The sequence below is a fragment of the Schistocerca americana genome, chromosome 2, assembly GCF_021461395.2.
Source record: "Schistocerca americana isolate TAMUIC-IGC-003095 chromosome 2, iqSchAmer2.1, whole genome shotgun sequence".
NCBI lineage: Eukaryota > Metazoa > Arthropoda > Insecta > Orthoptera > Acrididae > Schistocerca > Schistocerca americana.
The window spans coordinates 557,497,136-557,519,369 of record NC_060120.1 but is presented as its reverse complement, the minus strand read 5'-3'; the positions used below and the strand labels follow the sequence as shown (position 1 = coordinate 557,519,369).

Below are 22,234 nucleotides of genomic sequence, written 5' to 3'. Positions count from 1 at the left end.
TAGACAATGCCCTACTATGAGAAGCAAATTTCACTGCACCATAGAAGCAGGCGCATAGTAAAACACTTTCATTGTCTATGGTGAAATTAACTTCACAAATGATTCTGATATTGCCTCATAACTGATAGCATTTCATCTTTTCTTTACTCAAACATTAATTATCTCTAGCCTCTGAATAGTGTCTCAGCCAGCAACAAATTTTTACAACTTTTCTGTCTACCTGGCTTAGCTCATATCTTCTTCAGATGATTTAATCTCTTAATCTTCACTTTATCCACTCGTTTCCCTACCACTACTTCCAGCATCTAAAGTAGTTTTACAAGTTGTTACTAAAAATTTTGTCAGACAAAGCACTTAACTCAGTCCGATGGTACTCATTTAACCAATCTAGTTTTCTTTAATGATAAAATCCTAGACTGATAAAGAGGACAGTCCTTTCCACAAACAAATCTACTAATACATTATTTCCTTTTAACTTACACCTAATACTTCCTCACTATCATTCTTCTCCACTGTCCACACTTGTTGGTTTTTAATAAGGACATTAATTTCTAACATGATCAGAATCTATACTGATCTTACAAACAATGCAGCAAATGTCATTGTACACGCTTTCATAGCAAAGTGACCCAAATCATGGCAAGTTGGTAAATAGTATTAACATGACAAAATATTACTAATATAGGATACAGATCTATTTTTCTTCTGAAAAACTAATGTGGTAAATTCTTCAGGAATAAATGATTATTAGTTGGGGATGCTGAACACACATTCCATCCAAAATAGTATACTGAACATTAAGACAGCGGATTACTGCATCCCACGCTAAAAAATGTAACCTCACCAGAATCTGTAAAATTAATTCCAAATACTAACATCAACAGAATGTCTTAATGTATGATCATTCCCTCCAAACTATAAGCTCGAAAAAATGAGACAGACATTTTAGTTTTCAACGTCTGAACATATGATTTCAAGGCATTACAATCTTTCCAATTTTTGGGTATTATACATTACACTAAAAACACTCAACAACCTCATGAGGCATTATTTGTATGCCTATGTAAAATCATTTTTGCCAGCAAGCAGTCATATGATGAAACCTGAGAGAGGACTGATTAAAAGTTTGGACTGTTAGCGATTCTCATTCACAATTATAATGCCGTAAAATTTATTGCTAGCATAACTGCAGGCTTATCTTTTCAATACTTTCCACACTTTAACAGTTCACTGGAACCATCTCTGTAACATGAAAAAAATTGTGGTGGCAGTAATAGAACTATAAATCACATTGCAGTGAAACAAGTACCTCCAGATGTTTGCCACGGTACATATACAAATTAAGATGATACACAGCAGGTCCATTTCTAGCCAGTCCTACTTTTGAAAGCACACAAAAATTTCATTTATGGGGATCAGAGACTTTTATATTACAATATAAAATAAGAGATACTCTCTCTCTGCAATCAAAAATGTTACCATACACTATGTGAACAGAATAGAGAATAAAAGTAGAATTCATATGCAACACCATGTAGGCTATTGTGACTTCCAGCACCAATTCACTACACTCATGTGATGGAAGACAACAGCAGTAGTCAAAGTCCCACAGATAACAAGATGCTACTTGAAAATATTTTCAGAAACACACAAGTGACAACTAAAAAAAGTTATCGCTGAATTGCTTTCAGTCATAGGTTCAAATAATACTAAAGTCTAACAGATAACAAATATTAAGGGAGTACAGAAGTAATGACAGTGTGTGACTGTTTCAGTATCTGCAGTTATTTGTACCAGGTGCCTCACTAAAAAAACACCTACCAAGTTTAGAGTACAATAAATTCAAGTACATTCTCTCCATAGGAGGTAATCTCGTAAGACAACTTCATATGCACTGTACAAGCAAAACTAACACTGATTCAGCATCTTCCTACACACATTGTCACTAACATGTATTCATTAAATACCTGAGCAAAAAATCATTTGCTTGAAAACCACGTTTCAAAAATTTTTGCATAAGAATGACTAAAGATAAAGAAAAATGCTTAAACTTAACAGAAATGTAGAATTATATTAACAAGTCATTCTGAATATAACATCAGGACACAATTTAACAAGTAATGCCATCATAAAATATGTTCCACAATATGTAAATGGCACTCAAACTGAAACAGTTTTTCAGAGAGATGGTATTATCCAATGGAAGCAATGGATTGTACAACTGTGTAAAAAAATACATAGCTGTTATCACAAATACAAACTGTTACAAGTTCTGAACAAGCAAGAAATATTCATTTTAGAACAGACCCTCAAAATATTCTTTGAGGAAAAACTGATTAATTCTATTAGTATGCAGTAATATAATGAAATTTGTACACAATACACATACAATTTGAGATGCATATGAAGTTAATCTGAAAACATATGGTGATATGTATTACACAGACTGTGTTGTTCTTTACTAGACAAATGTCAAAAACGATTCTAAGAATGAAATGAATCAAGACAAACACTACCATGTTGAGATATTATGCACGTAAACAATATTAAATCACTTGGGAGTCACAGCCAAATATGTTAATATTTTTGTGATGTCTTCTTGTGAATGTTAAACCATAAGATTTCCATGACAGTTTCATCTTCTTTTGAAAATTTGTTGCAGTGCAAAATCATTTGAGATCAAGACAAAGGCATCATTTGTACCTTCACAAAAATGGCACTATTTGCCTAAACAAATACGTGCATCAGACACAGTTAAGAACAAATAATTTATGGTATGAGGAAACATAGCCAAAACATATTCTGAAGATTTGTGTTTGGGCTTAAACTGAGCTGACAATTTCCCTTTTTGCACACTGCACCCTGTTTGCATCTGCTCACTACCTGAACTCCAGTCATACTGTGGACAGCAGGGGTCTGTTGAAACAAAGATGTTTCAATCTAAGCAACTCTTGGAACCTGGCACTCAATTTATATGCTCTCATCTTCAAAAAAGAAAACATTGAGTGAATGAACATTTCATGGAACAGTGGGACAGGTGCAGAAAAGGAAGTGCACACATTCCCTGCTGTCCCTTACAGTATGATCGGATTTCAGGTACTGAGCAGTGGCAGAAACATTACTTGCAGTACGAGTCAGGTAAGGGTCAAACACTCTACAAAAAGAATGGAATTGTCAACTCATCTGCAAAACCCAAAACATACTATCAATCAATCATGTCAGAAAAATTATTTCATTACACCCATCCATAAGATTTCTCAACAAAACACACCATTTGAAACCATCATCCACAAGTACTGATGCAGGGTTTCTGCACAGGAACCCTGTCAATGTTTAGCAGGTGTGTAAATCCTCAATTCTACTGTGTATTAACTTGTTCTACAATATCACAGAATACCTATTCTCTGCTTTCTTTTTGGCGTTTTTCTTTGTTCTGAAGTCCTTTTGTTTCCTGTCTTCGCTGGAAACACCTCCGATTTGAACAATAATGACTCCTCCTGCTCTGATAATCACTCCCCTACAGCAGGTTACTAACTTTATTAGCCTTAGCTTAGTAGAAAAATCAATTTGACCTCTTTCTGCCTGTTACACCTCTAGTACCCACAAATCTGTACACTTGTTAACCATGTCAATCTTTAACTCATCATGTCATAAAGAATCACAGTCTGTTTCCATAAGGTCAAGGGTTAATGTGGCCTGTTATTATCTGTGTTACTTCAATGGAAATTTCAAATGGTTATTTCATATCTAATGCTATATACACACTAATTGTGTGTGATTTTGTTTGTTTGTGTGTGTGTGTGTGTGTGTGTGTGTGTGTGTGTGTGTGTGTGTGTGTTTTATTTAACTACACAGCCTCATAAATAAAGTATTCTTTGTGAGTCTGCACCCTAAATTCTTACACAATTCTATTTCTTTAGAGTTTTTGCAGCTGATGTATAATATTAATTAGTCTCAAATGCAACTCAACAACAAATCTATAATAAATACTTCAATAAGATGTGCGTACATAATTCTCAAAGGTTTTGTAACATAATATATAATAAAGATGAAAGGCACATCAAAACTGATTCACCACATATAAAACTGGAAGTGATAATAGCATCAGCTGCAGCAGATGTGACATGGTTTATACTGGGGAAATTTACAAGTATATACAACTATGGTATGTGAAATTAACTCTTCTTAGCTGTACATTAGCTATTAACAACAGTACATTAAGTACAAAAACACAATACATATTTACAGAACTGTCACAATTAGCTGTCTATATCAGCTGTTATTAGTATTAAAAATGCACTGCATCTAACACTTTAAGATTTCATGTCATCATCGTGACATGAATAGAAAATAATTATGTGCATTGATGATAATGCAAAATATAAAAGTAAGTGTCATCAAGTCTACACCACTACTTTTGTGTTATGTTATTGTCGTCATAAATGACCTGATCCCAATCAAAGCTATCACTCTGTCTCCCAGGCAGTTCACCCAAATGTGCAAATCGCTCTTTAAATAGTGGATCCTTTGACTTTAAGCGATCAAAGCGCTGAAACATAAGAGCTTTCGCAAAGGAATATAGCTCTAAATCCAGATCATTTAGACGTCTGATAGTTTCTAACTGATCTTGTCTGATCATTGAGAGAGTGACACTTGACACTGTAGCATTGTGTTGTTCAAATGGAACAGCAAACCTCAAGTTAAAAGTTTCTTCAAATACATATTGTGCAATCTGAAAGTAAAAATAATATTAGTCTCTTACATTACAAAAGGGTACATAAAAATCAAATATATGAGGTAGAACTGCATCCTTCAACTGTACCTTTTGATATTCAGTTAATCCAAAAAAAGCCATAGATGCTAGATTCTTCTTTGCACTTGCCAACATTACACGATCACGTTCAACTGGAGACATATAACTCATATTGTAGCAACCCACCAAAGCCAAGTCAGCAAGCATGCGTGTTTGTCTGCCAAAAAAGTATAAAAACATTAAGAAACTGACAATGAATTATTCCTTTACAACTGAAAATCAGGTGGTGTTTATAGCTTTTCCATTTTACACACAAGGGAAATGCACATAAAAAAACTACCTGAAAGTTTGCATGCTGTCTATATCCCACAAAATTTATTCTTATAATAAAATAATCAGGGCCTTCTTACAAGTAGTCTTTATCATAATTTAGTGAATTGTGTAAAATACCGGGCCAACAATGGCAAAATTCCAGCTTGTGCATAAGACACACAACACAACTTTTAATCAGGAACTTTTTTTCTGACAAATAATTTATATACTATATGTTAATGACCACTCATGTCAAGCAAATGCTTATATCTATGGAGTCAACATTTGTTAGTCGCTGGTGTATCTACTGCTGTGCAAGCAGCATTCCCTTCCAACATTTTTTTCACTATACATTGAAATTTTGTTAGTAATATGCAGAATACTTTTTATTAGCCATAAATCACAATTATGTTTCTCTGTGTTGAGTTGTTAAACCTTTAACTGCTACCACAACTAAATTCAAGTAATTTTCTGAATCTATGTGAAAAGTCACAATACACTTGTGGCTGAATACTCTCATTGTCAAAGTAATGAATTGCATTATGTCTATAGTTACACATGTTTGAATGTGTGTAAGTGCTGATAAATACACGTGAATGATTGTACTCCACTTGTGTAGCTAAGCACTGGTTAAAATATAGTGTTGGATGACCGGAAGTAGTTAGTGTGTTTCAAGCCATGTCAAATTATTTCCAAATTGTTTTAACTTATTTATTCAATTTGGGTCAGCTTTTTGTATTTTAATGTTTTCAAGTGAGTTGTTCACAAAGCAGAAGCGCACTTATTAATTATAGGTCGACAAAGTCGTAAGACTAATATAGTACAAAAATAATACAGGGTTCATCTGCTCATCGGCACTTTACATTACTGATGAGCTGGTAATCACTGCAGCTCATGGTAGGTCAAATTAATTATGAGTGCTCTTTCAAAAGTAGACTGTATTTACAGTAGGTTTCATTGGATATTCAAGTATGTAGTTCAAAAATATAACTAGAAGAGTAGCTATTAAAATACATGTAGCGGTGGTGACTCAGGGCTGCTTTATTGTCTTAATACAAGCCATTCAATCAGTGTTAATAGATTTATTTTCTTTCACCAGATTTGGGCCTAAATTAGCTGTGTCACATTTCTAGTAGTATAGACCAGGTACAGGATCTGTGAACAATTGTTCGAGAAGTTCTGAACATGCACTTGCAGAAAATCAAAATAATGGCACTTTGGAAAATTTAGAATATGGAGCAACAATGTACATGGAAGTTGAGTCATGTAGTTCCATAGACAATAGATTGATTGTTGTGCATGTTCCTGGACTTTCAACAGTCTTGGGAAAAATAAAGAAGCACAGTCAAATTAATTTGACAGAATAATCATGAATTAAGACAGAAGAGTCTTGTATCAAGATAGTGGAATCTTGAACAAGGGTGAAGTTCGAAAACTGGATAAACAATTGAGCATAGTATGGTGGGTTAACAAAGAACTTAACAGCAACAGCAGATAATGGGACATCTGAATTGCAAGTAAGGGTTCAAGAAATCCCGGTGGGTTTTAAGAATGAGCAGACAATAAAATGGTAAATCTACTCGCAGATGACTGGATTTACAGATTTCTGGCAATGAGCAATTAGAAATTAAGTCAATCAGTAGATCTAAAGGATATGAAAGACAAAAAAGTAAAGTTTAGTGTGCCACGAGTAGATCTAAAGGACAGGAAAGAAAAAAAGTAAAGTGTAGTGTACCAGCAGTGAACAGTCAGTTGCTGCAGTAGTGAGTTAATGGAGTGTTTACTCAGTCACTTTATTATGTGTTTTTGAGTGGAAATGAATAGTAGTGATATCTTTTTTTAACTGTATTCAGTAGTACATTTCACTCTCCTTAATTATTTGAGTATTTCATGAGCATGAAGGCTGCACATCTATCTTAGTGGAGCAGAGTACACCAGCCAGCTTCAGCCATGGAAAAAGTAACACTGTCTCACTTCTTCTGTTATCAGCTCATAAAGTTTTACTAATGCTTTCACCTTCTTAACTGATTCTATAAAATACTGAAATATGCTGTTTGTTTGCAAATGCAGGAGGAACTGGCCAGTACACAAACAGATGGACATTTTGTTGTAGATTTTGGGTGTATGGTTGTTCCTATGAGTCTTAACAACAAATATATTGTATTACTGAAGGCAGAAAGAACAAATGAGCCAGCAAGGGCTTTCTCACATACTGAGAATATGGCCAATCTTCCTGGCAGATCTGAACTTGCACAGGAGCAGTTACTCATTAATGGCAACTCCAGTATCAAGTTGGTAATGGAGTCCATTAGGAAAATAACAATTATGCTGGGAAGGAAGCCCAATGTAGATTCAGTATGCTTGCTGGCAAACTTGTTTAAGGTGTGGAGAAGAGACAGCCAGTAACAAATTTGGCTCATGTTGGCACCACTGATACCAGTAACCAGGTTTTAGGGACCATTTCAGTTGCTTTAACCAGCTAGTTGAAGCACTGGAGACTTCCAGACTTGGTCACAAGGTGAAAACACACTCTGTGTTTTATGAATCATCTTTACAACTGTCTGTGGCCCTTTGCTGGGTGGGTGGCTTAAACTTGAGGCTCCTTCGGTCCCACAAAATTTCAGGTGCAAATTTCTGCACCTGCAAATATTTGCTGGAGAATTATATGGTCCCACTTAGTAGGTTGCTATGGAATCAGTTTTCCTCAGTGTGATGGTACAGAATTCGGCTGAATTAAATTTGGAAAGTTTCTTGTAAGTACTAGAGGTATGAAAATTTATGTACCCTTAGCACATACAAATGAGCAAGCTTGCTAACCACAAACTTTATTATAACTTTAATAATAATTAAATAGCACAAGAGTAGTCCAAAAAGCTGTTATGTAAGAAAATGAAACACCTACAGCTGTCCTTATGATGTCATTTATTGTATGGCTCTCCAATTTCAGTGCTTCAGTGCACCATCTTCAGGCCTTAGCTGATGTTGAGGAGGATAACACCATCTGTATACATGACGCATTAGTGGTCAATATCTATAACTGGTTTTCGCAGCCTTCCTGTAACCACAATGTTGTCCTGCCAACAATTAACTATCAATTAAATGGAGAAACATTCAAAACTGGACATTCTAGTTTAAATGTTTCTCCAGTCAGTCAAGTGATAGATGGTGGTTGGAGAGGCAACATCATAATTACAGGAAGTCTGCGAAAGCCAGTTATAACTGTTGGCCGCTAATGGATCTCTTAGCCACACAATAAATGACATCTTAAGGGTGGCTGTAGATGTTTTATTTTCTTACATAAGTGAACGGCCAAAGTCCCCCAGATCTCCAATCGCAAGGAAGGACATACAAAAAGCTGTTATGTAGATGATATTCTATATATGTTCCAATACTTGTATGTATTTTCATTCTTTGCTAGAGTTACTCCTTGAGTGGTGTGCAGCAGATGGAGTTCAACAGCAGAAATCCGGTAAGTCACAGCAGGTGCTGCATGGGGCTACCAATGCTGTACAGAATACCAAGGAGGACCACAAAGCACTGCATCCCTACATACTTAACTGAACATGAAAGACAAAATAGAATGAAAAACAGAATGGAAAGAAATTGAATGAAAATACTGTAAAACTTTTAGTTTAGTATGGCCTTAGCTACTACTCGAACTAGATGTTTATACTTCCATATATTTAATGAAAGTTCAACAATATCTGGAAACAGAAGAATCATTTTATTTTGTACAAGTCAGAAGATAAGAAAATACCAATTCATTACAATCAAAGGGGAATTTTACTGTTTACAATGTTAAAAGCCTAGCTGCAGTTAACAGAAGAAATAAAATAAAAGGGAAACAAGTTTGACTTTGATCGCTATTACATTGGTTTTGAAAATTCAGAAAGAAGAAGAGTCTTACTAAAAAGCAAGAAATGAAGGAAGATTAGAATTCAACATCTCGTTGAATTGATATCATTAGAGAAAGGGCACAAGCTCAGACTGTCACAAGGACAATGAAGGAAATTGGCTATACACTTTCACGAGAACCATCCTACCGTTTGCCTGGAGCAGTTTATGGAAGTCATGGCAAAACTAAATCTGGATGGCCAGGTATGGATTTGAACCATCATCCTCCCAAATGCGAGTCCAGTGTGTTAACCCCTACGCTTGGTTTGGGAAGCACATATTCATTTTAATTTCAACTCTGATGTTCATAATTACTTTTTAACAGGTAGCATAGTACATGTTGCACACACATTAGGATATCTTTGGTTAGAGAAACAATTCTGTATACTGACTGAGCAGTTAGATGTAGTACACCACAGAGCCACGAACAGGTCACCTGTAATTCTTATGGAAGAGAACACACCCAATTTAAAATTATAAAAAGAAAATAGTCAGCTGCAGAAACAATCTCGGTAAGATCCCAGAATTAGACTGACAAATGATAATAGGTACATAAAACTCAGAACCGAAAATTGGCAGTAAATGGAAATAACTAGTTGTCAAACATCAAAGTCGGAACAGAACGTATACAACAAGGAAAGGTTGGATTCCATTGGTACCAATATATTTCTTCATCACCATTTACTAAAGATTAGCATCTTATTGCTGCCAGAATTCACTCATTTTGTCTGTATTTCTCTTCATTTGTTCATACTTTCGGTATCCCATGCTCAGTACCACTTCTTCCATAACAAACTTTCTTGGCTTTCCTCTTCCTTTTTTTAAAAAATAATCTTGTCCTCAAAAATGTTTTTAAAGAAGCTGTTACAATGTGTAATAAAAAAGTAACAGGATTTTTTTAAATTTTGCAGGGTTTATGTATCTGATTTTCAATTTTTTTTATCTTGTTGGTACACATCTTACTAATGTATGCTTGCATTTTCAGCTGTTTTGAATATTTAGTTTATTGCTGATGGTCAAAAAAGCTGTGTTTTCAAGAGCTCATCAAATTTTTATTTTTGAAAAAGATGGATCAAAGAATGTGAATTATATTTTGCTTGAAAAGTGGAATAAAGTGCAGCACCTGGCTTTTGACAGATCTACTATGAGTAAGACAAGAGTTTATCAGTGGTATAAATGGAGAGGTCGAGAAGACACTGAAGACAACAATCTCTGTGGATGCCCTAGCATATGAACTACTGACGACAATGTGGAAGAAGTACAGAAAACAGTTCTGGAAAATCACCTAATTACCATCACAGAGGTTGCTGATGATGTTGGCATATCATTTGGCTCATGACAAGCAATTTTTTCAGATGTTTTGGGTGTGAAATATGTAGCGGCAAAGTTTGTCCTGAAATTGTTGAACTTTAACCAAAAATGATGTCACGTAGACATTGCTCAGGAATTGTTGAATGAAGTCAACAATGATCCAGAACTTTTAAAGGAAGTTATAACGGGTGAAAAACATGGGTATATGGGTATGACATCAAAACAAAGGCACAATCAGCTCAACACAAACTGGCTGAAGAACCAAGACTGAAAAAAATAGAACTGTGGGAAAACCACTCTTGGAAATTACATCACAATAATGTTCGACTTTAAGTTATCTCAACCACTGTATTCGCTGGACATGGCCGCCTCCTTTCTATTCCAAAGGCTGAAGAGAACCATGAAAGGATCTGCGTTTTTCCTCCATTGGTGAGATAAAAACAGAATTGCTACATGAACTGAACACCATAATGAAAACTGAGTTCCAGAAGTACTTTCAAAATTGGAAAAAGTGCTGGCACAAGTGTATTATATCTGAAGGGGATTATTCTGAAGAGGATTATTCTGAAGGGGATTATTCTGAAGGGGATTATTCTGAAGGTGACAAAGTTGATGTTGATGAATAAATAAAGATTCTATATGAAAAACAATTTTTTTAATAATATCTTGTATGCCTTAGAATGTGCCCAAAGTAATGATTTTTTTCCTTCTAGTGAAATGAAAACAGAATTGCTACAGGAGCTGAACACCATAACGAAAACTGAGTTCCAGAAGTGCTTTCAAAATTGGAAGAAGTGCTGGCACAAGTGTATTATATCTGAAGGGGACAAAGTTGACGTTGATGAATAGATAAAGATTCTATATGAAAAACAAATTTTTTTTGATAATATCTTGTATGCCTTAGAATGATCCCAAAGTAATTGCTTTGAGTTGATTTCTATATGCAGGTGTGGCGTAGAGCACCATAAAAATCGATATTTGTTCTGTGCGTAAGTGTGCTATCTTTGAGGAGAGGGCTTTGGAGAGCATGTTGGACGCTAACGGCAGTTAGCCTCCGGACTTGTATATGTGTAGACGCTAAGTGTGAATAAATCTGTATATGAGAGAATTCTAGTTGTTTACCTACAACTATACTATATTTCCTCACGGGTGACCCCGTTTTTGTGTAATATGCGTGCGAGTTACCGCCTAAAGGTTATTTACGGGCCTACCGCGTCGGGTTTCTCCGCGATCGCGAGGGCCTTTGTTCAGCTCCAGACAATGGCCTTTCAGCATTCACCGCCGCCCGGATTCCAGCAACATCTCTCCAGCACTCCTGCCGTCGTAGTGGACATGCCGCAAGAATCTTCGGAATCCTTCAGCCAGAACATGCAGTGGAATTCATCGAGTGCCGCCAGTTTCTTCCAACCGCCAACGGTCGTGGACTCTGGCTTTGTTAGCCTGGACCTTCCCACGTGTTCTCCACAGAGTGTTGGTCGGAACATTTCTACTCCTGTGTCGAACACACAATTCAATACAGTTCGTGGCGTCGAGTGAGGTTTTGCTACTTTGGAAAATCCAGTAGTAAATTCAAACTCGAATCAGTTCCCGCCACGTGTGTATCCTTCCGCGCCGGCTAGTCAACAGGTGTTCAATGCTCGCCAAACAGCAAATATCACACCGAGTGTGCATCCTAGTGGACGTGTGTGGGATCCTTGTGTTGCTTCTAATCAGGTCAACAATTCTGTGCTGGATAGTAATTACTCCGACATCTACAACCAACCCCACCACTCACGCTCGAGTGAATACTGTGTGCATAACGGACATTCACCGGCGTACTTAAGCACTTGTGGCTTCTCTCTGTGCTACCACGTCAATGAGAATGCACATTTTGACTACGATCCTCACACCGTTCGAGCGTCCGTCGCTTCTCAGCCGCCCCCCCCCCCCCCCCCCCGGCGTCAAGTGAATTTCGCGATTCCTGCATTACGGGACGCCAATAATCCAGACTCGCAATCTTCTGCACGCTCTACTTCCGTCCGAAGTAATAGGCGCACCTCCGCAGTGACTGCAATGCCGAATCTGCCGAAATTACCAGACTTCAAACCCGCTCACCCGGAGTTCTGGTTTAACCTGGTTGAGCAAACATTCAATGTCTGTGCTTTGGACGATGACGCACGCTTCGCCTGCCTCATGAACCATCTTCACGACCACGTCGATTTAATTTATGATCTGGTCAAAGCACCCCCCCTAGCAGGGAAGTATGCTGTGGGGAAACAAACGATACTGGAGCACGTCTCTAAAACCAGGAGAGAAAATGTGCGACAGCTCATCTACGAAGAGCGTCTTGGCGACAGGTCTCCGTCCCAGCTGTGGCGGTGCATCCGTCTTCTCGTTGATGAGCAAGTTATGCCTGATGACACGCTCGCAGAAATCTGGACTGAAAAGCTGCCTTTGCCTGTCCAGACTGCAATCTCTGCGTATGAAGATAGGCCAGTAAATGAACGTTTACGCGCCGCCGACAGAGCATACTCCGCCAGGCAACGTGAGCTCTGTGCACTGCATTCTGGACGTGACCGCACTAAGACGCTTTCTGACGCCACACCCTTGTTTGGTGCTGCTGATAACAAGTTTTTTAAATTAGCCACCCTGCCTGCACCTTCAACTCCTCTCAACGACAGTGCATCGGCCTCTGTGGAAGACTCTGGGGCACATACTCCGTCACCTAGCAACTACCCACAAGGGCACAGGCCCGCCCAACCTTACTGTTTCTTCCACGCGAGATTCGGGGAGCAAGCTCGCAAATGCCAGTCACCGTGTTCTTACCCAAACTCCAACCGCAGGTAGGCTACGGTGCCACCTCCTGCGATGTAAACAACAGGCACCATCCCACGTTGCACTCCGTTTCGGACAATAACAGTAAGTGTGGTCGAGTCTATGTTCGCGATTTACGATCAGGTGTATGTTTTCTGGTAGACACTGGCGCAGGCGTCTCTTTGCTGCCGGTTCACCTAGCAACCAATAAAGTGCAACCACACAAAACAGTACTTCGTGCAGTGAACTTGTCTACCCTACAGTGTTCGGGCTCCACTTTGTATACAGTGAAACTTTCGCCCGAGTGCAAGCTGGAGTGGACGTTTCTAGTGTCAACAATTGAAGAACCTATTCTCGGAATTGATTTCCTCAAGCACTATCAGTTGTCACTAGATTTTGTGCAAAATACTGTGTTTTACCCCTCCCTTAACAAACATATTCCTTTCGCTTCGCCGAGTGACAGTTCGGCTAACACCAAACAATGTGTGCTGTGCTAAGAAGTGTGTAAACCTATCCTTGGAGCTGCAATCTTGGACAAACAAGTGGCTAGTGGAGTGCGCCAAGTCTTCTAAGTTGCGGATGGAACGTATGGAAATGCTGCTGCATCTCCGCGACATACACCATGAGTTGACCCCCACACAACAACGCCTCGCGGCACTACAAGCAGACGACTCGTCGGCTACAGACAAGGTCAGTCCGTGCCAATCTGGTGTTCCCGTGCCCGCGCACGTTAACGACAATGTTGTGAACTCTGTAAACTGTGTCAGCACCCCCTTTTGTAATGATAGGGTATGCCCGAGTGCTCATGCTCCTTGTGTTCCGAATGGAAAATTAACTTGCCAAGCTTGTGGCAATGAACTACGGCCATCTGCTGTCCGGCCACGCCCACTCGTGCCTACAGTGCTCGTAGCGGCACGGCCCGCTACCAAGAACCAGTGTACCAACCTCGCCCATGTTAACACGTGTGCGGCCTTTACGCAGCCTACGAGCGGGTGGCACACCTGTACTTCCGTGCCCTCAGCGCCACAGCTTGGCCCGTCCGCCACTGCCTGCTCCACTTCACGGACATCTGACTATCGTGCCGCACCACGTATTGCAGTAGTCACTAACAGCACAGTTCATCGGGTACGTCTAACCGATGGGCCGCCCATATCGCAACGTCCACGCCGCCTCAAGCCGGAATTTATGAAAATTGCAAAAGAACAATTGGACGATCTGTTACAAAAGGGAATAATTGAAACTTCTTCCGGTTGCTGGGCTAGTCCTATCCTGTTTGACCAAAAGAAAGACGGTACTTGGCGTATGGTCGGAGACTATAGGCGTTTAAATGCCCGCACCATCATTGATAAATATCCGGTCCCACACATCGCAGACTTCAATCATGCGCTCGCAGGTGCAAAGTACTTCTCTGTTTTGGACTGTAAGCACGCATTTCATCAGATTCCTATGGCTCCTGAGGACATTGAAAAGACTGCCATAACCACTCCCTTCGGGATGTTCCAATACAAATTTATGCCATTTGGGTTGAAAAATGCACCCCACACGTGGCAGCGTTTCATCAATCAAACTTTATCCCATCTAGACTTTTGTTTCGTATATATGGACGACATATTGGTTTTTGCTTCTACTTTGGAACAGAGTGAGGAGCGTGTTCAAGTCGTGACAGATATTTTAGCAGCCGCTGGTACTGAACTGAACAATAAAAAGACTCAATTGCACCAGTCATCCGTCACATTCCTAAGTTATTTTGTGTCATCGGACGGTTGACACCACCACAGAACAAGATCAAGCCTGTTCTCGAGATGCTACGCCCTCAGACCTACAGGGAATTACGCAGGTTCATCGGAACAGTTAATTATTACCGGAAACATTTGCCAGACGCTTCTGCGGTGCAGGCTCCTCTCACAGATGCTCTCGCTGGCCCACAAACTTCTGGCACCCGCCAGGTACCATGGACACCAGACATGGACAAGGCATTTAATGAACTCAAACAGCTGTTGGCCTCCGCTGTCACTATTGCTCACCCACGGGCGGACGCCACAATGTTTATCACTACTGACGCTAGTGACAATGCTATCGGCGCAGTACTGAGTCAGACATACAACGATGTTACGACCCCCCTGCAGTTTTTCTCAAAAAAGCTAAACAACGCGCACAAGAAATACTCAGCATTCGACAGAAAACTACTTGCAGTTTACGAGGCCATAAGACAGTTCAGAACTGATATTGAGGGACGAGATTTCTATGTGCTCACTGATCACAAGCCGTTGGTTCCTGCCATAAAAAATCCTGCGGCTGATCCGCCCCCATGACGCTTTCGTCACATCGATTACATCTTACAATTTACAAATGACATTCGCTACATCCGAGGAGCGGACAATGTGGTCGCTGATTTTCTCTCGCGTGTTGGTGCTGTCACAACCTTAATTGACTTAACGGACCTATCTCGGTTGCAATCGGCAGACCCCGATACCATGCAGTTAATTTCAGACCACAGCTCCTCTCTCCAACCGGTATGCTCTACTTTCCCTTAGTGTGGTGTGATGAATCGACTGGTACGTTGCGGCCATTCATTCCTAAGCCCCTTCAATGCCAGGTCTTTGACAAACTACACACATTAGCACACCCCGGTGTCAAAGCCTCCACCCGTCTGGTAGCTGAACGGTTTGTCTGGAGAAACATGGGCCGTGACTGTCAGTCTTGGGCAAGGGCATGCATGGTGTGTCAACAGAACAAAGTCTCCAGGCACACTCCTCCACCCCTTGGCTGTTTTGCCCAACCTCCAGGCCGGTTTCACCATGTTCATGTCGACCTCGTAGGCACTTTGCCCCCCTCCGAGGGTTTCCGTTACTTGTTTACAGCTATTGACAGGATGACTCGGTGGGCTGAGGCTGTGCCTATTCCGAACATTATCTCTGAGACAGTAAGTCGAGCATTCTTAGATTCGTGGATCTCTAGATTTGGCTCACATGTTTACCTCACCACTGACCAGGGGCTACAATTCGAGTCTTCAGTTTTCTCTGACTTATGTAAAATGTGTGGTATTGTCAAAATTCATACTTCTGCGTACCACCCCCAAAGCAATGGGCTTGTCGAGCGATGGCATCGCACCCTGAAGTCTGCCCTGCGTTGCCATGACTCACTATGGACAGAGGCACTGCCCTTTGTGCTTCTTGGCCTTCGTGCGACTTTCAAGGAAGACCTCAAGGGGTCCGTAGGCGAGTTTGTATATGGCCAACCTCTGGTTTTGCCTGGAGAATTAGTCACTCCGACCCCACTTCCATGGCCCTCTGAACTCCCTTCACTTCTCGAGCGGGTGCGCTTGCACTGCAGCAAAATTCAGCCGCCAACTCCGGTTGCCCATACACCTCCGCACGTGTAGGTACTGCGCACGCTAGACTCTTGTGAGTACGTGTTTCTCAGAGACGACTCAGTCAAAGCCCCGCTTCAGTCGCCCTACACAGGTCCTTACAAGGTCGTCAAATGCTCTGAGAATAACATGGACCTCCTCATAAAAGACTCTGTAACCACGGTCTCACTCAACCGAGTGAAACCAGCTTTCATTGAGCCTCAGGTGAACCTCCATGATTCTGCCCCTATTTCTCCCACTCCTGCTTCGAGCGGCCATCCATCTTCCCACACCATGCATTGATTTTCCAAAGCGTGTTTCTCTGCCGAGCACTGCTCCTTCTCCGCGTTCATCTAATTCGAGTGGCCAATCTTTTCGGGGCTTTACTCCTCACAGCCCACGCAGTCGAACTGCCAACCACTCGGATTCTACCATTGTGTTACCATCTTCGTGTGACAGCTCTTTGTCACGCCATTCAACCCACGCTGGCTCCTCGTTGCCTTCGGTCACGCTCCCTCGTCTGTCAGCTGATCGCCCGAGGTTGTCTCCTGCACAGTCTAGTGCACCTGCCACCCCCCTCTTAGCAGATGCTTCCCCCTGCCATGGCTTTCCCACACCTCCCTGCCTCCCTACCATTGCTCGTACAGGTGCCATCCAAGAATTCACAACACATGTGCACCCTGATGACATACATAAATTATCTGTTGTAGATGGCGATACAGTGTGTGTGGTACTCGCATGTGACAATATTGAGGGAGGAAGTGCAGAATCTCATGTGGTGCGCCGCTTTAAATTGAGCAGAAGTGCTGCGTGTGGCAATTTGCGTGCCTGCCGGCTGACGAAGTGCTACACCTTCACCTTCACTCCAGGACGGGACGTCGTCTTCAGCCGCCGGCGTCGCTTGCTGACTTCACTGTCGACGTACCGGGCTTCACCCCCCGGTCTCCTACCAGTCGACCGCTTCCGCCTGACGCAGAAGAACTGTGCGTTACCTTCCTAACTTCTCACCCCCCCCCTCACTCCAGACTGCGGGGGGGGGGGGGGGGGCTATGTGGCATATAGCGCCATAAAAATCGATATTTGTTCTGTGCGTAAGTGTGCTATCTTTGAGGAGAGGGCTTTGGAGAGCATGTTGGATGCTAACAGCAGTTGGCAGTTAGCCTCCGGACTTGTATCTGTGTAGACGCTAAGTGTGAATAAATCTGTATATGAGATAATTCTAGTTGTTTACCTACAACTATACTATATTTCCTCACAGGTATTCCTTTTAATATTGTCTCGTATGTCCTCCTTTCTGTCCAACTGGTTTCAGCCTCCGCCTTCCATAACCATATTTCCATCACTTCCAGAGATCTTACATCCTCCTCCAAGAAAGTCCAGGTTTTCAATCATACAGCAACATAGTCCAGATGTATGTTTCACAAAATCCTTCCTTTTCTCACTGCTTAAGATTTTGTTGCAAGCTGTTTCTTGTTTGCAAATGCTCGTTTAGCCAAAGCTATTGTTCTTCTAATCCCTACAGAGTAGCTGTTTCATCCGTAAAGAATTAATAATAGGAGTTAAGTAACAGAACGTGTTTCCTAGCTTAATTTTTTTCTCTCAATGTTATTATGTACTGATGCTTATCATTTTTCTTTCATAAGTACCATGTTGTTGGACTTATTTGAATTAGTGCACAATTGTCAACCACCCAATATATTTGACAAATTATTCACTGTTAGTGTCAGCAACTATTACTATGTCATCTGCTGGTTTATTTAATGTTACAGAAAACATATACCGTGTCTAATGATTTAAATGTAGTGTCAGAATGTGATGTGTCACAGTGAAGAAAAGCAGCAAAGATGGATGTTTTTATCAATTGGTCACAGCAAGTGTCCAAGTGGTGGAATGCTTCAAACAAAAATTGTAGAAGAGTTGGTGGCGCAAACTATCTTTGACACTACACATAAAGCTTTTTCTAAAAATTACTTTTAGCAATGGGTGAGAAAACCCAATCATGAAACACAACCACCCTGCTGGCAATAAACAGGCCTGAACTTTTATATTCAGTGAATATAGAATCAGTAACCAGAAGGCTATTACAGCTCAACTGATCACTAGTGTTGAACAAAAAGTTAAGAGATGTGAAATTATGTCTGAGCAGTTAGAAGGAAACATTCAACTCTGACGAGATTAATGTGGGGATGAAAGATAACGAGGAGTGGCAAGGGTCCCACCATGGTTCAAAACAATGTTAGGAAGTTACTGTGAAAGCAGAAGAGAGCTGCAGCAGATTCAAATGAAATCAAATCTTTATAGCTGAGAAACAAAAGTTGAATACTGTTAAAAAAGTGCAAGTATTGGTATGTCAAAAACTTTCAATAAATTTGAAAGCAAGATTCTCTCTGTAAAGTTGTAGAGAAAATGCTAAAAGCTTTAACTTGCTGTAAAACCCACAAAGGTAACAAATTAATCTTGTTGCTCTTTGATCACGATGACACCAAACATTGCTCAATGTAAGGAAGGTTACAGTACCCATTAGGGTGCTAAAAGATACTAGAAATAATAAACAGAATTACTGGCCCCCATTCTCTAACAACAGTTTATGGAAAAGCTACAGTTATGACAAAGTGTGACTGGAAGAAAGATGTATGTTGTTCTCAGTCTGTAAGGAAAGTCACAGGACATCGCACAGAACAATAGACTTATCTCACTACTTATCAATATGTGGTAGAATTATGGAACATACTTTATGCTCACGTATGATGACTTTTTTTCTGGAGACTGAAAAACTACTCAGGAGGAATCAAAATGGTTTCTGCAATCACCTATCCTTGTAAACGCAACTTGTTATGCTAATTCATGAGATCCAGCAGAAATAAAGCTGACAGCATGTTTCTTGACTTTCAGGAAGTCTCTGACACATTTCCACACCATTATCTAGGGGGGTGGGGGAAATTACATGAATACAAAATTTCTGAATAGGTACACAACTGAACTGAAGACTGCCTAGCAAACAGAAATCAGTAAGCACCATCAGAAGTGGGAGTAGTGATGTGCTTAATTTGAGGTAATGTGATGGGGCACTTACTATTCACGATACAAGTAATGGCCTGACAGATAGCATCTGTATCCCTATGAAGCTGTTCACACATGATGCTGTACAGAACAGGGAGGTCAAACTGTTGCAAAATGCAGATACTTATAGATGACAAACATCTACTGCAAGGATCGACAGCTGTCCTTGAATATATTTAAATGTAATGTAATGTGCATAAATAGACAAAGAATATATTATTTATTTATACGATCAATATTTGGTCACAATTTTAAAGTGTCTGTACGACAGTCTGTGAGGGCCGATCCTTGACAGCTGCAGTGCTGTTGTCAGCTTTCAACTGTGAAACGAAACTGTCTGCAGGTCAAAATGATAGTCATTTATACAGCTGCAACAACACTGAGTTGTTAGTTGGTTACTTGGTTTGTGGGATTGAAGGGAGCAGACTGCTCGGGCCATCGGTCCCTTTTTCCAAAAACTTCAAACACCCACAAAGAATAAAAACGAACAATGGAGATGACAAGAGATGACACAGGACAAGAAAGACTCAGACGGAGACCAGACAAAAGGAATTAAAAATCACACAGAGTGTGACAGTGGTTGGCCAACCATAGAGACAAAAAAGGAAAAGCCAACCACCTAGAAACACACTAAAAAACACAGTCTAAAATCGTAGGCCAAAGGCCAGACTCAACACAAAAAACGACAAACACTTAGATCAAGTGATAAAAGACCCCTGCCCGAATTAAACGCAAAACTAAGCCTGCCATGACAGTGTCATCTGTTAAAAGGGCAGGGAGCGTATCAGGCAGTGGAAACATCTGCCTGAGCACAGTTAAAAGGGGGCAGGCCAACAAAATGTGGACCACTGTCAAAGCTGACCCGCAGTGACATAGTGGCGCAGTAAATAGCTGGGCATCATCCAGGTGTGGCCAATGGGGAGCCGACAAAGGACAACTGATTCCCTGCGAGTGGCTTGCATGGATGACCGCCACACATTCGTCGTCTCCTTGATAGCATGGAGTTTGTTTGGTGTGGTCAGGTTGCGCCATTCAGAGTCCCAAATCGCGAAAACTTTGTGGCGGAAGACTGCTCGCAAATCGGTCTCTTGGAGGCCAATGTCCAGAGATGGTTTACTGGTGGCCTGTTTGGCCAGACGGTCAACATGTTCATTGCCCGGTATCCCAACATGGCCTGGGATCCAAATGAAGGTAAACTGAGTGACCACTCCTGTAGAGGGCATAAAGAGACTCCTGGATTAACAATACCAAAGGATGCCTAGGGAAGCACTGGTCGAGGGCTTATAGGCTGCTTAAGGAGTCACTATAAATGATGTAGGACTCACCAGAGTAGGAGTGGATATGTTCAAGAGCGCAATAGATAGCAACCAGCTCTGCAGTGAATATGCTGCAGCCAACCAGCAAGAAGCATTGTTCTGTATGGTCAACATGAGCGTAAGCAAAGCCAACAAGACCGTCGAGCAGTGAGCAATCAGTGTAGATGATGTCTGAGCCCCCAAACTCGCCAAGAACAGAGAGGAAATTCTGGCGGAGGACCTCAGGCGGGACTGAGCCTTAGGGACCAAGCAATAGGTCCAGCTGAAGCTGCGGCTGAGGTATTGACCATGGAGGGGTACGGAAATGAGTCTGCAGGTAAGATGGTAGGGTGGTCAAGGTCATGAAGAAGTGACCTGACATGGACAGCGAAGGGATTCCCAATTCTGGGCCGCCGTTGCAGGAAATGGACCACCGTTTTGGGGGAAAAAAGATGGTAATTTGGGTGGCGAGGTGAACTATGACTGTGTGCAGTATAGTTTGCGAGCAATAGTTCCCGCCAGAGCTGCAATGGAGGAACGCCCGCTTCTACAAGGAGGCTGTTCACGGGGCTAGATCGAAAGGCTCCTGTAGCGAGGCAAACTCCACAGTGGTGGACAGGGTCTAGTAGATGCAGTACATAAGGGGCGGCTGAACCATACACCACGCTTCTGTAATCAACACGGGACTGCACAACGGCTTGGTACAGCCGCAGCAGTGTACAACAATCAGCACCCCAGTCGGTGTGGCTCAGGCATCAAAGTAGATTGAGATGCCGCCAGCACTTGTCTTTAAGCTGACGAATATGGGGAAGCCAACTTAAGCGGGCATCGAAGACCAGTCCCAGGAAGCGGTAAGTCTCCACTACGCCTAGTAGCTGGTCATCAACAGCGACACAAGTGCATCACACAAGTTTTGGTGGCCGAAAACCGGAAGCTGTGGTTGAGGGCCCATGACTGCGCCTTCCGTATAGCTCCCTGCAGACGGGATTCAGCTACAACAGTGGAAGAGGAGCAGAAAGAAAAAGAAAAATCATCAGCGTAGAGGAGTGGAGAGACTGACGATCCTACTGCAAGCGCAAGACCATTGATGGCAATTAGAAAGAGTGGGAGCTCAGGACAGAGCCCTGTGGGACCCCATTCTCTTGTGGATAGGGTGCGCTATGGGAAGAACCAACGCAAACTCAGAAAGTGCAGTAGGATAAAAAGTTCTGTATAAAAATCGGGAGTGGTCCCCGAAGACCCCACTCATGCAGAGTAGTGAGAATGTGGTGTCGCCAAGTAGTATCATAGGCTTTCATGAGATCGAAAAAGACGGCGATGAGGTGTTGTCACCGGGAAAAGGCTGACCGAATGGCAGACTCCAGGTACACCAAGTTGTCTATGGTGGAACATCCTTGTAGAAAACCGCCCTGGGACAGAGCCAGGAGGTCCCGAGACACAAGGAGCCAACTCAACCGCTGGCTCATC

General features: G+C 41.5%; 1 protein-coding gene across 1 annotated transcript in view; it reads right to left on the bottom strand.

The window, feature by feature from the left end:
• Positions 1-1,154: 1,154 nt before the first annotated feature.
• Positions 1,155-22,234, bottom strand: part of LOC124596561 (heparan-sulfate 6-O-sulfotransferase 2) — a 46,954-nt gene continuing 25,874 nt past the window's right edge. Inside the window, exons 3-4 of the mRNA XM_047135746.1 lie at positions 4,823-4,970; positions 1,155-4,732 (exon numbers count right to left, since the gene is read on the bottom strand). Of these exons, the coding sequence (XP_046991702.1) occupies positions 4,412-4,732; positions 4,823-4,970 (469 nt within the window). The 3' untranslated portion in view covers positions 1,155-4,411. The remainder of the gene's footprint in view (positions 4,733-4,822; positions 4,971-22,234) is intronic.